Raw genomic sequence first — 24928 nt, 5'->3', positions numbered from 1 at the left:
CTCAAGTAGAAGTCTAGGAGGTACTTATATATATCCAGGAAAATACCTAGATACATCAGATGACAGTTTTGTTGTTTAGATGCCTTCTTGAGGTCCATCTTCATGGATCTTTTGTAAACAGTCTGAAGCTTGGAGGCTGTCCTCGTCACTCATATTTTGGAGAAAAGTTGACTATTGTCTATCTGTGCTGTTTAGTGTATATGTTGCATTTATTTTTTTTCAGAGGGTTGGAAAATGAGCTCGTAGTGGAGGAAAACTGGTTTACTACTATTAAGAGGTTTGATTTTTGGTTTTGCTGTCATTTATAGCAAGCAAAATATCTAACATCTAAGTTTCTCAGTTCTAAGTACACTAGGTTTATACCTTCCCAAAATGAACGGAGGGCGTATTGAAAGTGCATAAAGGACTATCCATCTTCATTGCCTGTCATTCTTCCCACTTTGACCGCCCCCCCCCCCAGATTATTTTGAGGCATTTGAAGTAAATCTCAGATGTCATAACATTTCTGCTATAAATATTTCATCATGTATCTTCAACAGATATGGACCATTTTAGAATACATAACCATATATTTTGATTCAGCAACTCTAGCAAAATAAAGCGTTGTACTCTTAAAAACAAAACAAAACATAACCAAATTTTTCTGAAAATATCGACAAGAATTTTTTAATGTCACCAAATATCCAATCAGGTAAAATTCCCTCCGTCATTTCCTGGATTTTGCTGATTACTTCCTTGTGGTGGTGTTTAAAAGTTCCTCTGCTCCCTGTACTTCTTGTAAGCTGAGTATTAGATCTAGAGGTTTAATCTGATTTTTTGGGGGGAGAGAGGGGCAAGAATACTTCATAGGTGGCATTGTATAATTCCATAGGAAGGCAAATGATGTTAGCAGGCACTAATATCATTGTTGAAAGATTTTCTTCTTCATTTTTGACCACTCCTCAGCCCAACCATCAAGCTATGCCCACCCTCACCCCTCACCAGACACACCTCACACATATTCTTTTCTTTGTAGTGTTTTAACTGATTAGAAAATGGTCACTTGATTGTAAGCTTGTTTCAGAGACACGGTTTCCTTGGAAAATAATCAGAAGTCTCTATTAACTTTCAGTATATGTAAATGCAATTTTTCTCAATTCCCACCTATGGGGATATTGTTGGTTGTCTATTCAAATGCCATCCCTCTCGTAGGCAACCTCCCACTTAAGAGGCTGACTACCTCTTTACTTTTCAAAGCCTGACTGATTTCTAGGAAACTCTTTCCTTCTTAGTGAGTTATACCCTCAGCTTTGTGCCTGTAGATGAAGTGTGAGATAATTATTTGGTGCTACAGTGGCCATCTCTGACAATGGGAGCAAGCTTGAGGGTTAACACCGGTGTGCTCAGGATGATGGGATGGAAATGTGGGAAGAGTACAGGTCCTCATTAAGTTGCTCAGCCACTGAAATAGTGAACCCTGCAAATGCCATATCTCCACATTTATTATGTGAGATTGTACTATTTAATCCACTTTTAGTTGGTCATTTGAATCTATAAACAACCTAACCAAAATGCTAGGTATATTCAAATACATCTCTTTTATGTTTCTGCTTACTGTTTTAAAGTCTTGATGTATTTAAAAAAAAAAAAAAAAAAAAAAAACCTCTGCACCTTGACCTTGAGTTTCCCATAAAATCAAAGCCTTTCTTATCTATTCTAATAGAGCTAAAAGGATGATACAGATAACACAAAACCTGGGATCATCAATTATGATATCATAATTTTTTAAAAATCAGCTTTTGATAAGATACAAGATGAAAACACATTCAGCAACTTAAAAGTAGAAACGGAGGCCCACAGACTTCTATGTTAGTGACAGGAACTGGAGTTGAAATATCTTCCAGAAGTCATTCTCAAAGCACATAACTAAGAGCTGACTCTGAGTATTAACAATAAGGAGAAACTTTTCTCCTGTTATGCTGAACATAACATTCTTATTAAGTAAGAGAGCTGGAATTTCTGAATCTCCTCCTGTGCAACAGAACAATCCCCAAGTTTTAAATTGAATGCACAAGATTAGCAGGCAGAGTGATGAGGATTTGATTTAAAAAATAGTATGATGTTAGAAATCTGTTTAAGAAGCAGATATAGAACTGAAAAAGTAAAGGATAGCTGACGATCTGTCCTGTACTTGTTTCTGCCTTTTTTTTTTTTTTTAAATTGAGACATAATTGACATGTAACATTATGTTCCTGCTGCTTGTATTTTGTATTCCTGGACTGTGTTGTTTGGAAGCAAAGCTTCATTGTTTTTTGGCCAATAGATTGCACCTTTGTCCTTGCAGACAAGGTGTGACAACAAGTGGTTCTGAAAAACCTTCACTAACAAACCCTCTTTGTGTTGCGTGAGGAAACTCTGGCTCGTAAGTGGATGACATCGGCTGGCTTCTCACCCACTCCTCCGGATGCACCAGGGTACAGGCACTCATTGTTTATGAATTTCACTCAGAACAGCTGCTAGCTCTTGCTGGTTTCATTCACTGTGAAGGTGGTGATCATACATCCCAGATTTCAAAAAATCTGTCCTTTTTCTGACCATGTGTCCAGCCATTTGCCCTGGTGTCTGATTAGGAAAATACCATCACCTTAATTACAGCACAATCCCTTCCAACATCTTTGTCCACGTTTCCCCACGTCTCACTCTTGTGGGTACTTCTGTAGGTGGTATCCATTCTCCTTTGTCCAATGAGCAAAATTCCCCATGTGTCTTCAGTGGAAACACCCTTACTTTAGGGATCCTGCCTAGAAGAGATTTCAATTTTAGTATTGATATTAAAATTAGACAATGTAAGGTAGGGGCCTGTCTCTGTGAAAAGCTACCTGATCAGAATTCAGAATGAGTTAAATGTACCTTATCACAATAAAGTTCAAAGCCTTAAACATGCATAAGAGATATATTTGAGCTGGTGAACATAATATATCTTGGAAAGGTCACTAAAGCGAAGAAAATATTCAGCTTTTGAGATCAGATAAGAGCATAGAACAACCTCCAAGCCCACAGGGGACAGATTTGCTGTCTTTAGGCTGTAGATCAGGCAGTGGGCTCATTGTTTACTCTGACACTGTGGCTCGGAGAACATACCAGAATCTCTAGTATCGTCTTTGTATTTAATGTAGTGAGCTAGGTACACCAAAAGTGCTCAGGAGATACTCGAAGACCTACAGGACAAATGACTTTTACTGCAAGTGCCATGTTTGCCACACCAGGTAAGTGCATTGCCACCATCTTTAGGGGTTCAGAGTATCAAAGTATGCCCGAAATGCCACAAAGAACATACTTGAAGATAGTTTTTCAAGGAGGTAGAGATTTGATTTTCCATTTGTATTTTTTACTTGCCCATAAAGCAAGAATATTACAAATAACATTTATAAGAGAACAGACAATCCTTGGGTATAAGGAGATTGGTAATGGCTTGAGACAGCTGAATAAATAACATATTTTTCTGGCTTCCTGGGCCTTTTTACAACTACCAGGTGTTTTATAGACACATTTTACAGACAAATAGTAGAGAGTGAATCCTGGCTGATTGTCATGTCTTTTTAAAAAAGAAAAGAGAAGCACCACTATCGTCTTTCTAATGGAAGTGTCTTTTGTCTCTGTCCTTGGAAGCAGAGGACCAAGGCTGTGAGGGCGGATTTGGGGCTATGAACTGTGACCTGGCCCTACTCTACTTTCAACCAGTTCTGATTACGGGCTCTGTGTAAGTCTGTTCGCATCTGTAACTGTGGCGCTCTGAGAGAAAACTCCCTGTCCACTGCGCCCAAAGCACAGTCCCAGTGTTGTGCATGGCAGTTCCCCCTTACCCGCAGTTTTGTTCTTCTGGGTTTCAGTTACCTTTGGTTAACAGCAGTCCGAAAATATGAAAGGGAAAATTTCAGAAATAAGCAATTCATAAGTTTTAGATTATGTGACATTCTGAGCAGTATGATGAAATCTTCTGTCTTGTACTGTCCTGCTGAGGATGTGAATCAACCCTTTGTCCACCGTCTTCTTCCTGTACGTAGAAAACAATAAGATATTTTGAAAGATTGCTAGGTAGAGAGAGACACACACATACACACACACATTTATATAACTTTTATTACAGTATATTATATAATTGTTCTGTTTTCTTATTGGTTATAGTTGTTAATATCTTACTGTGCCTAATTTATGAATTAAACTTTATCATAGGTATGCAGGTATAGGAAAAAATATAGTATACATAGGGTTTAGTACTATAATCAGTTGCAGACATCCATTGGGGGCTTGGAACATATCCTCTGTGGATAAGGGGGACTACTATAAACAGAATGGTAGGTTCTTAAAAATGGCAGTTGGGTAAATAAAATATCATGTGTTGTTAAGCAATAATTGTGAACAGTTTAGCTTCTTTGTGTTTGTAAATTCCTTGGGTTGAGGATTAAACATTATGCACTCAAATATCTCTTAGTATACAAATGTGTGCACTCAGGAAGTGTTTGTCTAACCGAATGGAATAAGGGCCATGTTCATGAGCCTGCATTGTTAACCTGCATGCCCACATCTCTAGTGTTGCCTGCTTAGCAGTAGAAGTGTTCTCCCATTTCATTCAGGGTCACACAGAATTATATTATGAGTTGGAAAAGGACCTGAGAGATTATTTAAGCCAAACTCTTTATTTTATAAATGAAACAATTAGAATCTGGAGAGAGAGAGAGTGACTTCCTCAAGGTCATATAGCTTGTCTTTGGCAAAACCAAGAAAAAATTTGAGTCTCCTTAATTTTTTCTTCCCAAAATATTTAAAAATTTTACCTAAAAGATCTTCATTTCATGGATATATATGTATATGTATATATGTATATATATAATAGATATATGTATACACACACACACACACATCTATCCTTAAATAGATGCTATCATCAATTTACCTAGTCATTTCTCATATGACATATTTCAGGATGTTAAATAAGTTCTTACTGAGATATCAAGATAAAATACAGTACAAGCCAAAGAGAGGAGCCATAAAAAGACAAAAATCTTTAAAGGGGTTATTCAAAAAGTGGTAACATAAATCCTTTTCCTACATTTAAAGTAAAAACGTCGGGGCTCTGAGGGGGCTCAATAAATAGCACCTGTCTTCCCCATTCAGGGTCTGAACAGACTGAGAAACAAAACAAAAGGTAGCAGATGAAAACCAAAATGTCAGTTTTATTACTGAAAAAGGCCAAGCTGGAAGGCAGGGCTTAGTGTGGCAGCCAAGTGGGGCTGTTCACCGAACCCGAGGTTTAGGCCGACTTTCTGAGCAGAACACGTATGTGCCTAAGGGCGGGACCACTACCAAGAAGAAGAAGAGAGGCCTGGCTAAGCTTCCTCTGTGAGTTAATCATGTCCATAAGTGGTACTAGGAAGGGCCCCGAGTGTTACAACTAGTGCAGGACATTCTACGAGATGAGGGAACAGCCATGCCTCATAACAAAAAGTCAGAGGGATTGAAGGTTGCAAGGGAAGATTTGTGAAGAGGGTTTTTCTGGAGGAGACTAGTCTGAAAGCCTCTCCCACCTCAAAGTTGCTCTTCCACTGGAAAGGCTTCATCCAGAGAGCTTTACACATACCTGTGCCTTTGAGGATGTGTGCGTAGGATGCTGGTGATTGGTGTTTGGGTCTCACCTGGAAACTTGGGAAGGAAAAAGAATTCTAAGTGGGAGCGAAGGTGAGGTGGCTGGACTGGGTGGACCAGGGCTGGAATTGAGAGAGAGGAGAAGCTTAGCTCCTGTCCAACAGGGCCACCTAGAGGTGCTGTTAGGGTTCAGCAGGCAGAAGCTGGCGTTGAGACTCAGAGCTGAGTTTTAGCTGTTCAAGGGAACTTCAGCTGAGGGGTCTCCAGCAATGGGGGATAGTGGGGTCTCTGAAAAACCCATGAGAGCACTCCACATAAGGAAGAGGTGGCTTTCAATATCGTGGCCTAACCCAGAAAGAGATAAGCCACCTAGTGAGATAATCAGCCAATTAAGAACTTTCCCCTTTTCCCTCCCTTCTCTTCTCTCTTTCCGCTTTGACTCTGGAACAACCCATAGTTAGTAAAATGGCAGGAGGCAATTGGAAACACTAGGTGGAGGGAAGGAAAAGATGGACCCTGCCCCCTGCCCTGTTTTCTTGGCTGCAGAAGGCCTCAGATGAGTGGAGGACAAAGTTTCACCTTTAAATTCTATTCCAAGAGTTGATTATTTCACAAGATTGGGTATTCTAACTTTTAAATTGAGACTGTGTTGAGGACTTAAAGTGTCTATAGGACTTTTTATTATTTCGGAGTGTTTAAAAACAAGTCATGGGATTATGAAGATTTTCATTCAGTGGCAGGGGAAGAACTTTCTCTCACCAAAAAAATTTCAAAAGGGACAGTGGGAATCAAAAACAAAGTTGCTTTCTGATTGAATAGATTACTTTTTTCACATTGAACAGACTAAAGACTTTATTTTGTTAGTTGTGGTTTCGCTACATTTATTAAACATGCTGTCTACATCAACATTTTGGGACATTAAGAACTCTGGAGACTCCACCTGACCAAGAGCCGAATCCCACTGATGCCCTTGCTGCATTTTCCCAGCTGGCGTGGTGCGTGCACAGCAACTCCGGGTCTATTCCTCCAGCAAGTGATGAACGCAAGGAGGAAAATGATAAATGCATTCTAGTTAGTAACAGTGGTCATTCTACGATCACTTTCTTCTTACAGTACTCTCCCAGCAAACAGCACTGCTATTAAACCTGCTGATGAATAAACTGAATGAAATATGTTAAAAGGCTCCATCCAGTCCTGCCCAAAGCCAGGCAGAAGAGGCCAAGTGGAGTTCTCATCACCGTCTCCCAACACCCTTTATTGTTTGATCAGCACAATTTTCCTCTGTAAGACATTAATGATTTCTAAGGCTGCTTTAAAAAGTTTATTATAAGCGAAGTGATTGAAAACTGCCAATCACAAATCTGGCAATCCCCTCTCATGAGCTTAAAGACTGTTCTGATTACGATAATTACATTTTTATGAATATCCTACCTAGAGAGTAACAATTTTACTATGTCAGACTAAACCACACAAAGATGCCTCAATTTCATCTGCAATGAAAAATAGAGCCTAATCGCACAGTTATATTTATATGATAGTCAAACATCAAGATGCAACATAAGTACTTCAGCTGAAAGAATTTGATCATTATTTAACCTTGAGTGATGATTAAGGGTGAAGGCTTGTCAGCTTTCATGAATTATTTTTTCATGATTTTTGCTGTTTTGATTTGATTTTTAAAACTCCATAATTAACACTTATTAACATGTGGATTCCATCTCCCCCCACCCCCCACCCCCCCATGATATGTGGGCAAGGCAAGAACTAAAACAAAAAAGATTAATAGATATGCTTAATGGTCAAATTAGGTAATTATAAGACAATTCTGTTTCAGGTACAGCAGTGCCATGCCTACTGGTTTTCTACTTTAGTCAGCTAAGTTTCTACGACTATTACGCAAATGATAGATATAGTATTTAGGTTTAATGCTATAAATACATATTTATTTAATGTAAAGAAAACTGTTCCATTATTATAGTGATCAATGCCAGTCAAAGTGTGGTCTGAGAACCAGCAGCATCAAGCATTACCTAGAAGCCTCTTAGAAATGTGAATTCTCAGGCCCCAACTAGACCTTCTGAATCAGAATCACTAGCAGTGGGGCCCCAGGACTCTGTCTTAACAAGCCCTCCAGGCGATTCTCTGAGGGTTGAGAATGACTGCTCTAGCATCTTATAACTATTTCCATTTGCTACAATACATCATTGTCAAGTGTGGAGGCTCCAACCCAGCAACACTGTAAGCATTTCCTGATAACCTGCAGGGGGATAAGTTTCAGGGGCGCCTAAGCAAACAGGCTCTTTTGGTCAACTCCATGAGTCCAGGGGTTTCTCTTAAGAAGATTTTCTTTTCTCTTCAACTCTCCTGAGCTCACAAGCCATCATTTCTTTCCATTACCAGTCTTAATTGTTAGTCCATTTACGATACCCTTTGTAATGTCAAAAGCTTCCCACCAGCCTGAAGTCCTGCTGTTTTTTCCTTCCATTAAAATCATTTCCTTGAGGTCACCTTGAGCTGCTTAAAAAATATTAACATCTAACATGATGTTCTTCTGTATTTCTTCATAGTAGAACCTGCACTATGATCTTTTGATAGTCCTATGAGTTAAAATTATTTACCAGAACTCACACACCTAATTCAAGATAACACAGTGGAACATACATTTAGTAGAGGGTGCTGATGTTCACTGGCCAGGACTGTGTGGTGCTGTCATGACACACCTTTTCTTTGGCCAAGAGGGTGACATAACTCTTAGGATGAGAGAACTGTATCACAGAGTTTGGTAAATTAGATAGATGATTGATTGATGATTGATAGATAGACAGATAGATGTGATAGATGATAGATAGATAGATAGATAGATAGACAGACATAATTTTTTAAGGAAAATATTTCAGGGACAAATAACATTCTAATGAACCAGCATGCATGAGAGCAGTGTTAAATGGACTCGGTAAAGATGACAAAAAGTAAATGTCATTTTGTGACTTAATATTCATATTATTTCATACATTCTATAAATGAATATATTCTTTTTAAAGGCCCAAATGCAAGGACAAATATTTAGAACAGTGGTTCTGAATCCTGAATGTGCATTGAAATGACCTTTAAGTTTGTTAAAAATATAAATTCCCTGGATTCTGAGAGATTTTTATTTTGGTATGTCTGAGTTGGAACCCAGGAATCTATTTTTACCCAGCACTCCAGGTGATTCTGGTGCAGGTGGTCCTTAACTTTTGTGTTGAGAAATGCTGCAAGTCTAACTCAGAAATATAAGGAAAATGGTTGTGAGTATGAGACAGTAAAGCTCAACCAATTTCACAGGCGTTACACCTGCTTTGGATCCTTGTAATACATTATTTCAAGCTTTTGAATAGCACATTTATTCTGCCTAGTTCTAGAGCTATTTGTGTACTTGCCTCAGTCCCCAAAAGACTGTAAGCTCCCTGAAACACAAGAATTCTGTGGGATACTGACTTCTGTGTATTCAGCTGGGTTTACCTCAGGACTTCTCATTATTGAGAAGGGGCTCAATAATATTTGTCAAAGGAATGAAAACGATAAGGGTAAAAATGCAATTCTAAGAGTGTGATTGAAACAGTCAGAAAGTTTAGTCTTGGCCCTTTTTCACCCACTGGCTATGAGACCTACGAGTCAGGTCATCTCTCAGTGGCTGAACCTAGCATTTGGAACATGGGGGGATCAGTTTCTTCCTCTTTCTGCTGTAGGGTAAAAATGAGGTGATGCATGTGAAAATGTTTTAACATCTTAGATCTATTTATTTCCATTTTCTTGAATATGACTGTTCTGTTGCTCTAACCTCATTTCTCCTGTGAATGAGTGCTAGGTTGTGTGACTAAGGCAAAGAACACGAAGTTTATTTCCAGTCACTATGGAAAAACAAATCCTATTATTTGGAATTTAAAAGACCTATGCGACTTTTCCAACTTCAAGGAGAGTAAACAATAAATTAAATACTAGAAAATTATAATATGAATGGAAGAAATACCACACAGATAATGGACAATACAAAGGAAGGGAGATAGATACACAGGGGAGCAAATTTACTATTCACATTGCAGTTTGACCCTGAGACAGGGACTTTCAGAAGTCTGTGTTTAATGAAATGCTGTCTGAATTTTAGTGAGTCTCTTGAGGTTACTTAAAAGGTAGCAGGTATCTGATAGGATGAGCTGAGAAGTACAGGTATATAACATCCTGTTAAAAACCTCTAGGTAGGGATTACAACCACCCTTCAAGCGGTGAAGAATCCAAGAACTCAAAAGAAATTAGATCACTTACAAGAGGCAATGTGCCTGGTTGACAAATGCTGGTTTAGGACTACTGCCAACCCAATGAAGAAAATAAGGAAAATGTAGTGAGTTTTCCTTGAACATAGTAGGAGATTAAAAATTGGTGGTGGGTATATGAAAAATAAAGATTATTCATAAATGTTGTCATCCAGATAAGTAAATTAGGTATGGCGTAGATGGTATAAAATTTCTGTGTTCAATATATTCCCATTTATTCCATGGCGGCCTCATTTGAGACTTTTCCATGCTTTTGTTCCAAGAGTAAGTCTAAGCAGAAAACACGAAGGGGAATTTCTCTTTCATGCACAAGACCAACCAAATGGCCCTATGTCAGTGGTGAGGAACATTCCAGAACTAGAGATAGAGGGGTTGGGCCTATTGGTTGAAGCTTTTGTTGGATCTAGAATTTAAACTCACATCCTTGGTTCTATGACTAAGTACTTCCCTATTACATGATATACATCTTTGTATTTCCAATGCTTAAATTTGTAGTTAATAGGAGTTTGTTGATGATTTGAATGAATAAATGTAAAAATGAATTTCAGGGAAAACAATTCCATAAAGCATTAGTTAGGCTTTCCCCAATTATCTGCTGCTGTTTTTTTTCAGGGACCTATCGGAAATAGACAGCCTTCTGACAAGGGACCTTGAACTTACTTACTTGCTAAGGACAGCAAACAGGAAAAAAGTGGGAGTTCCTCATGACCAAAACACATTTATGTTAACTCTGTGATGGATATTCCAGGTGTTCTGGCAGGCATCTTCCTGGTCAAAGATTTAAACTAAATTTGAGCTCAGTGTCTAATAATATTCAGACTGGTTTCCCTAAGAATCCTAAGAATTCTGTAATTAAATTTTATCAGACTTCTTTGATGCATTGAAAAAATTTTCTTTTCCTTGAATATAGCCCAGGTGTGATACCAAAAGGATTATGAAATGGAATGGAACTACCTTCCATTGAGTGCCTTACATATGCCAGATATTTTGTATATTTATTTAAGTTTTGTAACCATTTTGCAGTTGAAACTAGAGCTTACGGAGCTTAAATAAGTTGTCTGTGGACTTCACAGGGAGCAGGTGGCAGGGTCAGAATTCATATCAAGTTTTGTGTGTTCAAGGCTCAGTCTTTTGTTCCGGAACTTGTCATTTGGCCTTTTTTTTTCCAGCAAATGTGAAAGACACATGAAACAGAGACTTTAGCTAGCGAAAGGAAGGATTATAAAGAACTGAATGTGGTAAGATGAAAAGTCATACTGCTTATCTATAGGTACTATGTGATTTGGGGCCTTAAATTACCCAACTGTAAGGTAACAGGGTGGGACTAGATGACTTCTGCACAACCTCATGGCCCAATCTACCAAGGCAACTATTATTAGACCCCCTTCTACTCTTAAAAGCGTTCCACTGTGGATTATAAATCCTAAGACTGCCCAATATATAAGGTACTTTCCAGGTCTTAATTTACATTATTTCAAATTGAATCTAATAATTTCTTTGAAGACTGAAGCAACATGAATTTTCATTTCCCAGGCCAGTGAGTTATATGGAACTGACAGAATGTGAGGTGACCTTTGTCTAGAGGTTGCATTTCTGGTAGGGAAATTTTTTCTGCTACTCGCCCTTTTCTTTTAAAAGTACACCAGTAAATTCTCTTCTAGTCAATTTGGTTCCAGTTAATGCGAGATCATTATATAAATATTTGTTTCCAGTTCATACTGATAGTGACTGTCACTTACTGAGTGCCTAGAATAGGTCAGGCTAAGTGCTGAGTGCATTATCTCATTTAATGCACTTATTAATGTGTAAGATAGCTCACTGTCTACATAAGGAAACTGAGGCTCAGAGGAGTGACTTGCAAGTAAGAGATGGAGTCAGGTCTTCTTAATCACTAAATTATGATGCTATATTGAGATGTGTATACAGGTGTGCACACACACACACACAAACACAGCAGATTTTAGAAATTATCAGGCCTCCTAAATTTCCATTGGCCTTTCCTTTATCACTGTCAATGCTAGTCTTTGTAATTTCATCTCCCATTGCTCCACCATCCACCTTTACCCTAGAGTAGAAGTATCTGCCTCAAGACAACAGATTTTAACTAAGAGGTTCTCAGGAAAAACAAAGAAGGTATTAGAAAGTAGATGTGATGAACATTTACTTTTGTATTCAAACCTTCTTATTTTTGGGAATGTCTTTTTTAACCAAAGTATAAAACAGAAAACAGACATTTGTTTTTTTCATTTATATTTATATAGACAACACAAATAAAAACCACCAGTTAACACTCATATCATTCTGCTTTTATTTATTATCTGGCTAAATTACAAAGACACAGATGTCTTGGACAGTCCCTATGCTACCATTTAAACTATCCTGATGACACTGATACCAAAATGTGCATGTTTACATAGTGCAGTGGAATGAAAAACACTTTTCTTCCTTTACAGTCCCCGGCTATAAACAGGGAAAAATTAATTTCATGCCAAAATTTTTTGGGCACTTTAACAATTATCCCATTTCTGCTACTAAGATAACAAAATGGGTATTACAAGTTAAAATATAAAGGCCTAACGGTTTTTACAAATATGCAAATAATCTGCTGCTACTTAGACATAAAAAGTCAATTTCTTTCAAATCGCAAAGTAAGGCACCATTGGATTAAACATTTTTCTTGGCTTTTACTAAATAAAATGCATAGTGAAATAAATACTGAACACTGAATTTTAATACTGTAATACATGTCAATATAAAATGATATGTGAATGTTAAAATACTGTATTGCATCTTGAATACATTTATCTGGCAATTTTAAATGAAAAAAAAAAAAACACATGTAAGCTCTGATTTCAGGGAAGGAAATACTCATTTTTGTGATTTGCCATAGCTGGAGATCTTAGCATAGAACTTATTCAAAGTCTGGGGTGCATCTGGGTTGCTAACTTTCAAAGCAAGGGTATAATAGGTGTATTAATGAAACATTCACTTAAAAACACATTGTAAAACATCTCTGTCCTGGGTGAATGGCAACTTTGAGCTGTGACCCTGTTTCAGACTTTAGGATGGTACCTGCAAAGTTGGAATAAACAAGAAAATTGGCCATTCTTCCTTCCTCTCACAAAATTCAGACCCACTTTTTTGGGGTCAGACTTTTCTCCTCCATATTTGCTAGGAAGGCCTCTTTTCTGAAGTCTGTCATTAGGCTTTCTCATAGGGATTTTAATCGACTTGATATATGATCAAAGAATCCAAACTAAAATGATGTTGTTATATTATCAAAACACTGCAAATAACATTTTTTTTTGGAAAATATTTTACCAAGCTTGTTATACCTTTATGTTTCTTGATTCTCTTTGGATAAAGGGCCCTAAGTGACTGAAAGACAAATGAATGGTAGAGGAGAGAGGGAAAAAACCCAAGTTCTCTAATGTACTAAGCCCAGGACTTTGGCAAGGAAAGTTATAAAAATGCAATACATTCTAATGGGTAACAGCATAATTTATTAGATATCCCATTTATTAGAACTCTAAGTTCTTTTGCTTTTATATGAATGAAAGAATTATTTACTCTATAAATAGGAATGTTTCTTTCAAATTTTTCTTTGGATTGATTTCTTGTTAGCGTCTCCCAGTAAAACATTAACAATACGTTGAAGTCATGACACAAAGTTTAGGTAGATATACATATACATATGTGGCGTGTGCTTTTAAAAAATAAGTAATGGTAATTTAAAAAAATAATCAACTGTATAAAACATCTAAATGGAAATATTTTTCTTCCAACTCTATAGCTGGATTTAAGTCCCAGAAAAGTCTGTAAACACAATTATACAAAAAAAGGCAAGGCTGGCTCTTTCCTAGTTTTTTTTTTTTTTTTTTTTTCGGGAGATTTATTTACATAGATCCAAGGCAAATGCTTCTCCCGGATAGATTCAAAACAAATTCCTTCCAATTACAGTAGCAATCTCTTCCTCTCAACTCCATAAGCATCAGGGTTAAATTTTTAGACTTTTGCCCATCAACCCAAATCTGGACCTTTCTTCAGCATTTCTGATTTGTTACCTTTCTCTGACTTTCCCTCCACTACAGAGCCTATGAGCCTCCCTGCCCTGAGGAGCAACCTGGGCAGGAGAGAAATGAAGCTGCCTCAGATGCACAAGGCAGGAGTCCAACCGACAGGTAAGCTCCAGCCAGCTGGTTCTGCGCCCGGAAGCCATGACAGGCTTTCAGTTTCTTTCCAATGGCTTTATTCCACGTGACTGTAAACCCTATTAGATCAATTTCTGATGTTGGTCCTGTGAAGCAAAACTTGTATATAGATATTGAAGGAAGAGGAAAAACAAGGGAGCAAAATCTAAGGTCAAGCTGACAGACAAGGTGTTGGGTCCTAACTCGATTTTTAGTTACCTCTTGAATTGCTAGAGCTCATCTTGCATTTTTTTTTTAAACAAGAGGTTTTTATACTTGCCTCTGTCTTCTATACCAATATAGTAGCCACCAGCCAAATGAGGCTATTGACCCCTTCAAATATGACTATTCCAAATAGAGATGTGCTTTAAGTGTAAAACACAACATATTAATGTGGCTGCTAGAAATATTTAAGTTGTATATGTGGCTCATATTATATTTCTATTGGAGAGTGAGTCTTAGAGCCTACCTCAGACTGCCAAAGACTGTAATCTATAACCACAAAAATTTCATGTGACCCCTTGCTCAGCAACTTTTGTAGGTGGTCTGTGGTTCAAGGAAACAGGCCAAGCATGCAAAAAAGGCATGGAAGCAAGCAGCTTTCAGGGACTAGTATTATCTGTAGCAAATAAGCAGTGAACGTTTGAATTTGGTTGGCTGAAAGCTGGGACACAATTCATCTCTGCCTACTTGCCATAAAAGCCAACTGACTCCCAAGCGGAAAACATTGGTGGGCTATAAGCTGAAGCAAGCAATAACTTTGAGAGTATATACATTATAAAAAGTTAGGTGCATTTCTCTAGTGGAGTCCCACCCTGCACACACATATTCCTATATCGCCATCCCTTCTTCCCTACTGCCAATATGAAGGGGACAAGGGAAGACAAGGGGAGGAGGGTGTGCAACTCTTGACAACAGCAACAGAAGTAGCTCTTGGGCTTGGGTGGAGAAGAGCAGGCAAGGATCACCTCAGGATGGGAGGAAGGGGTGGAGCACCCCTTTCTCTTCGGTTGGATCCACCTTGATGAAAAAATAGACAAAATGTAAATTTTGGTTAGAAAGCTTGTATTCTCACTGTAGACACTCAAGGATGTTAGCAAAGGTACCCAATATGACCATAGCTAAAAATAACTGGCACCTGTTGATGAGAAGTGAGAAGTAAAAGGAAGAAGCAAGCAAGGGTCTAAACAAACGCCATTAGAGGATGATCCACCCCTGGCTACTTGAGTACTTGCATAAAGTTAAAAAAAGTTTAAAAAAAAAATTGCTTTTCTTCTCATCACAAACACAGCATGTGTTTATTATTGGTTTAGAAAATATAGGTGAGTGAAAAATCGAAATAGAAAATTCACCCATGCTTGCATCACTAAGAGATAACCAAACACATTATTTGTATATTTTCCATTTGTTTTCTATAAATAAACAGTTCCCTTTTGTCTTCCCGAATATTGGATTACATATTGTCAGTATGAACATCTTTCAAAGTCATTACTCTTTACAAATATAATTATTAATGATACACTGCATTCTCCGATACAGGTATACTCTAGTTTATTTATCTAATCCCCTTTTGTTGGGCATTTAAATATCTTCTAATTTCTAAACAATGCAGTTTTGATAGTACCCATCCTAATGCGTTTGAAGTGGTATTTTATTGTAGTTTTATTTGCATTTTTCTTATGATTAGTGATGTTGAGCTTTTCATGTGCATATTGACTGTATGTATATCTTCTTCGGAAAAATGTCTATGTAAGTATTCAACCTATTTTTAGAATTGTTTTTGTTGTTGAATTGTGGGACTTCTTTATATATATACTGGATATTAATTCTTTATCAGATATATGATTTGCAAATATTTTATCCCATTTCAGGGGTTGCCTTTTCACTCTGTAGTGCACTGTAACCAGGTTTAAAATCCATTCACAATGGACTTGCCCCATACGCATTTTCCTGAGGATCTTATAGTTGTTGGGCATGGAACCAGGAGCTCAGATGCTGTGAGCAAGTCTACCAGGGGCACATATCTGCTATGGCCACTGCTCTGAGACTCAGGCAGGCTTTCACCAATAGATACCTCAGTAGGCATCTCGACAGTGAAATTCATTGCCCACTTAGAGATTTCTGAGATAGAACAAAGTCTTTGAGCAAGGTGTCAGAGAAAACACTAGCAGTCCATTACTTTTCTTCTTTCTCTTACCATCCCAAACAAGCCATTTCTTGGGCTGGCATCTGAGGAAAGACTAATCTGGATATAAATCAATCATCTGTCATGGGACCTTGACCACCAGTGACATACCACAAGGGGTTAGCAAAACAAGGGCTGGCCTCGTGCAAAACTATAATTAGGTGCCACTGCTCAGAGCATCTGGGTATCCTACCAGGCTGTGGGTCTGGAGGCCAAGGCAACTACAGGAGCAGAGTAAAACCACTTGATAGTCTTTTATTTATTTTTTTAGAGATGATCCATTATCATTATAAAACATTAAACATGCACTAAGCTAGAAATATTTAAAGTAAATCTACAAAAACATTTTTTTTGGGGGGGGGGAGCAGTGGAAATTAACTCACCAATGAAAGAATTAGTTTTAAATGTCTACAATGTTTCAAGCTCTGGAGGAAGATGCAATAATGAGCAAGGCATAGTTTCAGTCCTCAAGTTTTGTATAGTCTTAAAGACATGAGGTCTGGGGAAAAATGTGTTCTGCTATTAAACTAAAAATCTGGAGGGGATAGGGAGGATGGTTCTGTCACTAATTTAAATATTTACATAATACTTAAGTTAGAGTAAGAATACTTATAAAAATCAGAAAAAAATATTTAAAGTTTATGTGAACAACTACTTAAAGTGAATTCATGAAATAGTGTCTAAAAAAGAAGAAAAACAGGCTGTACTCTTAGCAGAGAGAAGCCCCTCTTATGATGTAAACACACACACACACACACACACACACACACACACACACACACACACCTCAAAGATATTTGTCCCATGTGAAGACTTATTTTTCACCAAAAATTTCAACCACCAACTCCCATCTGATAATTGTATTACAGTTATACCTTTTTTTGTTGGGCACGTAACATTCCACATAAATAAGTCTTCCTAGGAATTAGATTTTTCCTTTCAACTGGCAATATATTGTTTACTTCTGTCATTTGTTCATGGAAATTTTCCTAAAGTATCTTCTAATTCTTTGAGTTCTTCAACAGCAGCACAAAGCACAACTGAACACTATAATTATAACATGTCCTTAACAGCCCAACAGAAACACCTGGTATGGTCCACTTCTCTGGAATAGCATGACTCTGTGTCCCTGTCTCTTCCTTGGACCTGACGCTGCCACCTATCACTTCTCCCTGAAGTCAATGATGTTGCTTCTAACCAACCTTAACTTCAGATGATGTTAATCTGCCTTAAGGCTGGGAACTAACTAAAAATTAAGAACTGCGTGTTTAAAATGAGTCAGTAGGCTCTGAGTATGTATAAGGAGGTCTGCTCGGGAGTACGGGCAAGGCTAGAGACATTGTGACAGTTATTTGTCATGCTCACTTTTTATCCACATATTTCTGGTTTGGGAGTTTGGTTCTGAAGCTAAAGCTAGTACAAGTCTGAGCCTCTCAGTTCTATACACTTATTGTTGTGAAATATTAGTTGTTCTATTTCCTCTTCTTGTTCACATTTTTTCTTGGTAGGGGAAAAGTGATTCACTTTTTTATGGTAGCATTACATATATTAGTAAAAAACAGAAACAAGGAGCATTTGAGATCTTGTTTCCTGGCATATGTCATCAATTTGGTTCAAATAAACTCTTATAATAAAAAGAAAACAAACAAACCAGAAACAATCTAAATGTCCAATAATGGTAAATTAAATTATTATATGCTGACTTTATAGAATCCTTTATAATGAAAAACGACGTGATAAAACAGGGAAGTGTTTACTAAGCAATATTATATAAACCCTACCACCAAATACTGTACTCTATAATTATAACCATATAAATTAATCAGAGTTAGATGGATAAAAATTAGAAGAGAACTGGGTAAAATGAAAATATCTGTTAAGTGGAGATTATGGGTATACTTAAAATTTTCATGTAATGCATTTAAAAGATAAAAAGCAGTTACAATGAATTTTTGTCATTACTAATAAGACATTTTGCCAGTCTCAAAACTAGTAGGAGTAGAAGATGGCTATATTTGTGCCATCTCAGGAACAACAAAATGGGGAATGATTGTCTAAATAGTAAAATAATAAAAATGTAATCTATTAGCAAGCCAAAAGTATTTTGAGCTATAATGACACATTAAAATAATCATTTCTCATATGTATTCTGGATAGCTCCATTTTCCTCATTGTGTGTAGAAGGAGAGTTTACCAGAATTTAGATGGCTTCAAATCCAGAAGTGGTTTCTCTCCACTCCAGGCAAAAGACCTGGATTTTCTATCCAATCCTTGGTTGTATATAACAACACAAGCTATTCAAGTAGGAAGCTGCCAATAGCCCTTGCAGAAATACTCACTCCGGCTTTCATTTCTTGCCAGTTTACTGGGATAACTTTTGGTCGTTGGCACATATGGCTCTGGAGGTGGCAAATCAGAAATTGGGTGGAAGTAGAATCTGCTTTCCCACTCATCTGAAGGAGAGAAACAAATAGTATCTTCAGTAACAGACAATCTGCTGTGAAGACTTATGAAAGGCACAGAATGAAATTTAGAGAGAACTGAAGAGATCGCATCTAGTTTTGTGTCTACAAATTTAGAGAAAAGCTGGAGGTGCCACAAATGTCACTGAATAGCACATCAATAAAATATACCGGTCTGCAGATCAAACCAGTGACAGATCCAAGTGATTTTAACTAGAGTGACTAAGACCCAGCCGGTCCATCTCAGGAACTGGGGGCCAAGGTTTGGGGCACCTTTCTTAATTATTCTTCCCACCAGTGGAAGGAATAACAGGGACCCTCTGATAAGAAGCAGAGGTAAACTGCTTAATATCTGTAGGCCATTGGACCTCTTACTACAGCAAACTATTTAGAAAGGTAAGTAGTAAGGAAGTAAGCTACACGAATGGTTCTTTTCAGAATTTTGGAATCTCTGGAAAGTTAACCGAAATAAGACTCGAACAAGGAACAGAGAAACGTGGTCTGCCTTTTTGGAAAGTGTAGGAGGCGGATTACTGTTTTTAACTTGAAATCACGGTGGGCCCTAAAATGATTAGTTAGATTAGAGCAGTGCAGTGTGATAACAAAGAGGGTCATACAAACAAGAAATGTTAATGCAAACACAAATAAACACAAACAAATTTCCCATTCAACTGCTGCCTTATAACTTGTATGTTTCCAAGGAGTTCTGACTACGCCTCACCTTCACATGAAGAGTCTTGGAAGCCGTTTCTAATTGATGTTGATGGTGGAGGTGGGGGATGTGCCCCAGTGCCAGGCCTGTCGGGAGGAAGGGGAGGCCGGGGCCCACTCCTAGGGGTGTCTATTCCACTCCTGGATGGCAACTGTGGGGTGGCGGGGAGGGCCCGAGACGTGCTGCCATTTCTGCTTATTGGAGGAGGTGGTGGGAGAGGGCCTGTAGCAAAAGAAAAGATGACCTTTAGTGCAGTAACTTCCATCCTGCATTACTATTATGATCATCCTCAGGGTGCAATTACTGAGCATGCACCTGATGGATACATGCTCTTTTACTAGAGAACACAGAAATGGCGGAGACCTCCTAGGAGATTTAGCCAAGAAAGGAGTAGGCGCATACAAATCCAGAAAGGCACATATGTATACGTGGCTGCGAAATGAGTTCATCTTGGGAGCAAAATGGCTGTTTTGGCTTTGAGTTAGTTTTTAGATTGGAGATGATACAGTTAACTTGAGAACATGTGATAATGTGCTTATACCAACAACCATATACATGCTTAAACACATTTTAAAATCCTTTTAAGTAACTATTGAACTAATTATTGTGACATAACACTTATTAAATAAACGTTTTTAAAAAGAATTTAAAAATGAAATAGTGATGAAGTTATTTTAGATCTTCAGAGGGATTAAGTTATTTAAATGCACAGTATTATTGCTAATCATTCAAGCATGTTTCTGTGATGCACACGCTCTGTTTCCAGGCAGAAGTAGGATCAGGAAACTAAATTAGTCATCCTGAGAGTAGTAGGAGTTCCTTCTTGGTTCTTCCTCTTTTGGGAGGCAGATTAACATAGGGAGTGACAAAGAGCTGATCAATGTCAAGGCTATATATGCGGGTGCAGGCTCCTGACCCTGAGCAGGACGCTTACCCTAGGAACTTAATGTACTACCTACAAAGGAGCACGGGGCACCTTTCTTACAGCACTGTTGCCAGAAATAACTACTGAAAAGGCAAATAGAAAGTACTATATAAGTATCTGAAACCATTTTTTAAAAATGCAGGAATATGTATAATCAGAAAATTTTAAGTTCCTAGAAAATAATTTAAAGTAAATTCTTTTTGATAATACAAAGGACTCTATCTTGCTTTTCCCAGCCTCCAAATTCAGAGGCTATTTGGGTCACGAGTAAATTAAAAAAAAAAAAAAAAAAAAAAAAAAAAAAAAGAACTTGAGTATTTCTTCTGTAAACCAAAATGGCCTTAGTCATTATTCCTGATCTTCAGCAGTATGCTCTACTTGCCAGATGCTGTCATTTTATGTAACACAATGTCTTATGATGCTATAAATATAAATATCTCTTGTTCACTACAAATTCAGAATCTAACTAGAGGGCCTTAAAATGAACGACCCACCCATCACAGGAACCCTTCCTGGAACTCTGGACTCAGACACTTGATGGAGGTAGGAGGACTGCCCTGCCCTGGCTGGTCTCCCAAAGAGTCTTCAGTACCTCTCCGGGTAGGGATTATTTATTGCCCTATCTACTTGTCATTGCTGGAGTCCCAGTCAGTAAGAGTAGATTTATTGTGGAGAAAAGTATCTCACATGTTATGGGCTTAACTTCACTGGTACTACCACCACATAACTGTCTCTCAATGCAAACTAGACTTTCAGTATTATGGGGCCTGGTACTATGTAACTTGATCGACTTGCTACCTCTCTCTCTTTTTCTCTCTCTCTTTTAAAGTAAATGTTCATGTTCCTACTTCTCCATCCTTCCAGCCTCTGCTCCAAACCTGGACAAGTACAATAAAAAAGAAACAGATTTCTATTTCCCATTGGCAGCATAATAATAAAAATGATCATTTATGCTGTGAAATAAGGTAACCACTAGGTATACTTATCCCATTCTTACAACAGCCTCGGGAGGTTTAGGGACAGCAGATGAGGCCTCAGAGGTGTTGGAAAGTTTAAAAGCCCAAGTCAGGAAGCTAATGAGAGGAAGAACCAGCATTTGACTACAAATCTGGTAAATTCGAAAGCCCACTGCCCTAACAATGAAGCCAAGCCATCTCTCAAAACACAGGTGGCCCTTGACATCCTCCCATGTGTTTCTTGTGGGAATCTAACTTAGTAGGAATTTTCTAGAGGCCAATTTGGCAATGGCTATGAAATCTATAGTTTACTATGCACACCCATTGACCTAGAAATTCCATTCCTAGGAATTCATCTAGAAGAAATATACAGAGATGTGCACAAATATTTAGCTGCCAGAATGTATTCCTGCATTATCTGCAATAGCAAAATCTGGAGAAGCTTGTATGACCAAGTAAACGGATTAAATAATCAAGGTACTTTTGCAGGACTTTAATAGTATGCAGTCATTAAAAGTCAGATTGTGTCATATCAGACCATGTTAATGAGATATTAAATAAAATGCAAATTACCAAACATATGTAATGTGATGATACAAATTTTGTAACCATGCATCTATATGCATTTTAAAAAGATTAAAGGGATATATAAAAAATGTCATCAATGATTATTTCTGGATGGATAGTGGTGGTAGGGTGATTTTTATTTTCTTCATACTTTTCTGCATTTTCTATAATAACAGGTATGACATATAATTGAAAGGAACAAGTGTTATAATTACATGTCACTGCCTATCCTATTTTGGGGGAGATTTAATGTGCTGATTCATCCCTTTGGTAGAGCCGCCATGCAAATAGCTCCTCATCCCTTTGGGACAAAATCCATAGCTTATTGAATAAAAAGAAAACACTGTATTTCATTCATCTGACTACTTGTTCTTGTTTGTTCACTGAAGAATACTTAATGAAATATCAGAATGTCTAGGGATTGGATTGAATAGACTAGCTAACTTTTTATATGCGTAGCCCAATCTCTGTGGCAGAGAGGTTCGAAGGTGTGGTTCTCAGCCTTTGCTGCACATTACCATCACTGGAATATTATAACCCCAGTATCCCGATGCTTTGTCTGCAACCCAGACCCATGAAACCAGAAACCCTGGAGAAGGGACGCAGGCATGGTGGCTTTTAAAGCTCCCCTGGTGATTCCAGAATGTGGTTGTTTGAGAACTACTGGTTTAAAGAATGGTGTTAGGTTCCTGGGGTCACAGGGTCAAAGGTCAGTTAGCTTTTCATAGAGGAAAAAAGGTCCCATTTCCAAACATCTTGTAAGATATGATTAAATTTAAAAAGTAGATAGTTCCTCTGAATCCATCAATAACCAACAGAAAAGTGCCTATTATAATTAGTAGAGAGAGTACAAACCCTGAGGAATCCTCATATTTCGTTTCATCCTCTGAAAAGTTCTTCCCTTAGGTTCAGGTTTCTTAGCCCCAGAGGTGGGGGGGGGGGGGGCGCAGATGGGCTTCAGCAGGTCTTTCAATCCATGAAAATTCTGAGTTTATGCTTAGGAGCATTTTTATGAAGTGAAAGCCTAGACCTTTATCTGATTCCCATGGAATCTATGTGCCAGAGACGTTAACAAACAGCAAAATGGACTCTAGCATTTGTCTTTAATGAGCAGGAAGTGGCCTCTAAGTTTGACAGATGAAGAGAGAAGTACAGACATTAGCTCTTAAATTACTGCCCTTCTCGTTGAAATAATAGGGCCCTCCTGCAGGAGATGGGAATTTATTTCCCCAATTAAGACATCAAATCACTTTAGGGAGTCAGGGTAGTAGAATGGGGAGATGGAAGATGAAAGTTCTAGCCTCTTCTTTATCAACTAGCTTGTGATCGTTTAACTTTACTGGTTACGCAGCCTCCTCATCTCTAAAACACAGAAATATCAGTCCCACTTTCCTCAGAGGTTTGCATGAGGTCAAGATGAAATCGCACAGCGCCACGTGTCACTTAGCAGATGAAAACAGTCTGAGAGTTCACTTAAGCTTCTTGTTGGAGTCCTTTCAAGTATAGGATTATTAGTGACATTTGGCAGTTTGGGTTTCAGGGAGACAACTCACCGCGTTTTTTGCCATACCTGATCTGCCTGGCGGGTCCCTCACTGGAGGAGGGGGTCTCTCACTGGGCGGAGGAGGAAGAGGACCTGAACGTCCAGGTGAAGGTAAGGGAGGTGCCGATGAGGACGTGAGAGACAGATTCCGCTGTGGGAGCCTTGGGATTTCGTCACTGCCGCTGGAACCAGGAGACATGTGGGGAGGGCCCGGCCTACTCGGTGGCGGTGGCGGAGGCGGGGCCTGCGACGAGGAGGAAGGCCGCGGGGTGGAAGGCACTGGCGGCTTGCTGTTCTGCGGGGGCGGCAGCGGGACCCCCTCCCTGTGGATGGAGGCCCTGCTGCCCACTGGAGGAGGTGGCGGAGGGGGTTTGTCATCCAAGGCTCTGCTCGGGGTAGGGGGCAGGGGAGGCCTGTTGGAGAAGGGTGAGTTGGAGCCTGAGGGGCTCTGACGGATAGAGCCTCCTCCAAAAGCAGCACCTCGGTTTCCGGGAAAAGGGGGAGGAATCGGCCCAGGGCTGGGCTGCTTCGGGGCCCCAGGCACTGGTTGGGACCCCCGGTTGTGCAGACTTGACTGAATGGGTCTTGGCGTATTAGGTACTGGAGGGGGAACGCTATCAGGCTTTGAGCCCACGTCGGGCCTCGAGGGAGGCATTCGGTTCTTCTGAGGCTCTGGGGGTCCACTTCTGTGGCCTGGAGAAGGCACAGGGAACCTCCCCAGGCCGCTTGGGGGTGAGAAAGGTTTGGCAGATATCGATCTTCCTCCTGGTGGCAAAATCGGGGGTCGGCTTCCTCCGGAATCTGAGGAACAGGGGAAAAAAAATCAGGTAGAAAATTAGAAACTTTAAAAGTAACCAGAGAACTAGAGTATATTCCCAACTACTGGAAGTCCTTTCCTAGGTGTTATAAAATATAGGTAACTATTATTTATATAAAAAGCAAATTACCAAACAATGTGGTCTTTTCTGAAGGAAGGGGAAGGAGGAGATCACAGTTCTCTGTTTACCTTCTTAGTCTGAGGTTCTACAACCTATCAGCTTTCAGGAGGATTCTGAAAAGGTCTCTTGCCATTATGTATGGACAAGAACCAGGATGAAGCTGGTAAGAGTTCTGGAGAGATCCCTATTCATTATGAGGGGACAAGAAGAGGACCGTTGTGGCACATGAGATTTCTATTAATGATTTTCTTTTCTCCCCATCACCATTCTGGTCCCCTTGCCCTTGTTCCTCTTAGGCTTAAAAAATAATTCAGCTATTTTAGGTGAAGAAATTAGTTATCCCAATATAAATCTCCTTATGGGAGGGCTTACCTAGTCTTTTTGAAGAGAAATTCTCAAGAGAAGGTGCAAATATATAATGGAAGAGTTATGATTGCGACAAGAAGGAACTATGAACAGAAAAAGGAACTGTCGAAGTTTAATTGAAAGAGTCGATACCAGTGGATCATCTTAATCTG

At 38.8% G+C, this 24928-nt stretch overlaps 1 protein-coding gene across 3 annotated transcripts in view; it reads right to left on the bottom strand.

Moving 5' to 3' along the window:
- Positions 1 to 12216: 12216 nt before the first annotated feature.
- Positions 12217 to 24928, bottom strand: part of WIPF1 (WAS/WASL interacting protein family member 1) — a 106893-nt gene continuing 94181 nt past the window's right edge. For all 3 annotated transcript variants that reach the window (XM_016134811.2, XM_016134804.2, XM_016134793.2), the window contains exons 5-8: positions 23500 to 24273; positions 19491 to 19703; positions 18647 to 18760; positions 12217 to 15142 (exon numbers count right to left, since the gene is read on the bottom strand). In XM_016134811.2, coding sequence (XP_015990297.2) covers positions 15087 to 15142; positions 18647 to 18760; positions 19491 to 19703; positions 23500 to 24273 — 1157 coding nt within the window. In that variant the 3' untranslated portion in view covers positions 12217 to 15086. The remainder of the gene's footprint in view (positions 15143 to 18646; positions 18761 to 19490; positions 19704 to 23499; positions 24274 to 24928) is intronic.

This window comes from Rousettus aegyptiacus, unplaced genomic scaffold, assembly GCF_014176215.1.
Source record: "Rousettus aegyptiacus isolate mRouAeg1 unplaced genomic scaffold, mRouAeg1.p scaffold_m13_p_2, whole genome shotgun sequence".
Lineage (NCBI taxonomy): Eukaryota > Metazoa > Chordata > Mammalia > Chiroptera > Pteropodidae > Rousettus > Rousettus aegyptiacus.
The sequence above is the reverse complement of the archived record's forward strand: the minus strand, read 5'-3'. Positions and strand labels throughout refer to the sequence as shown.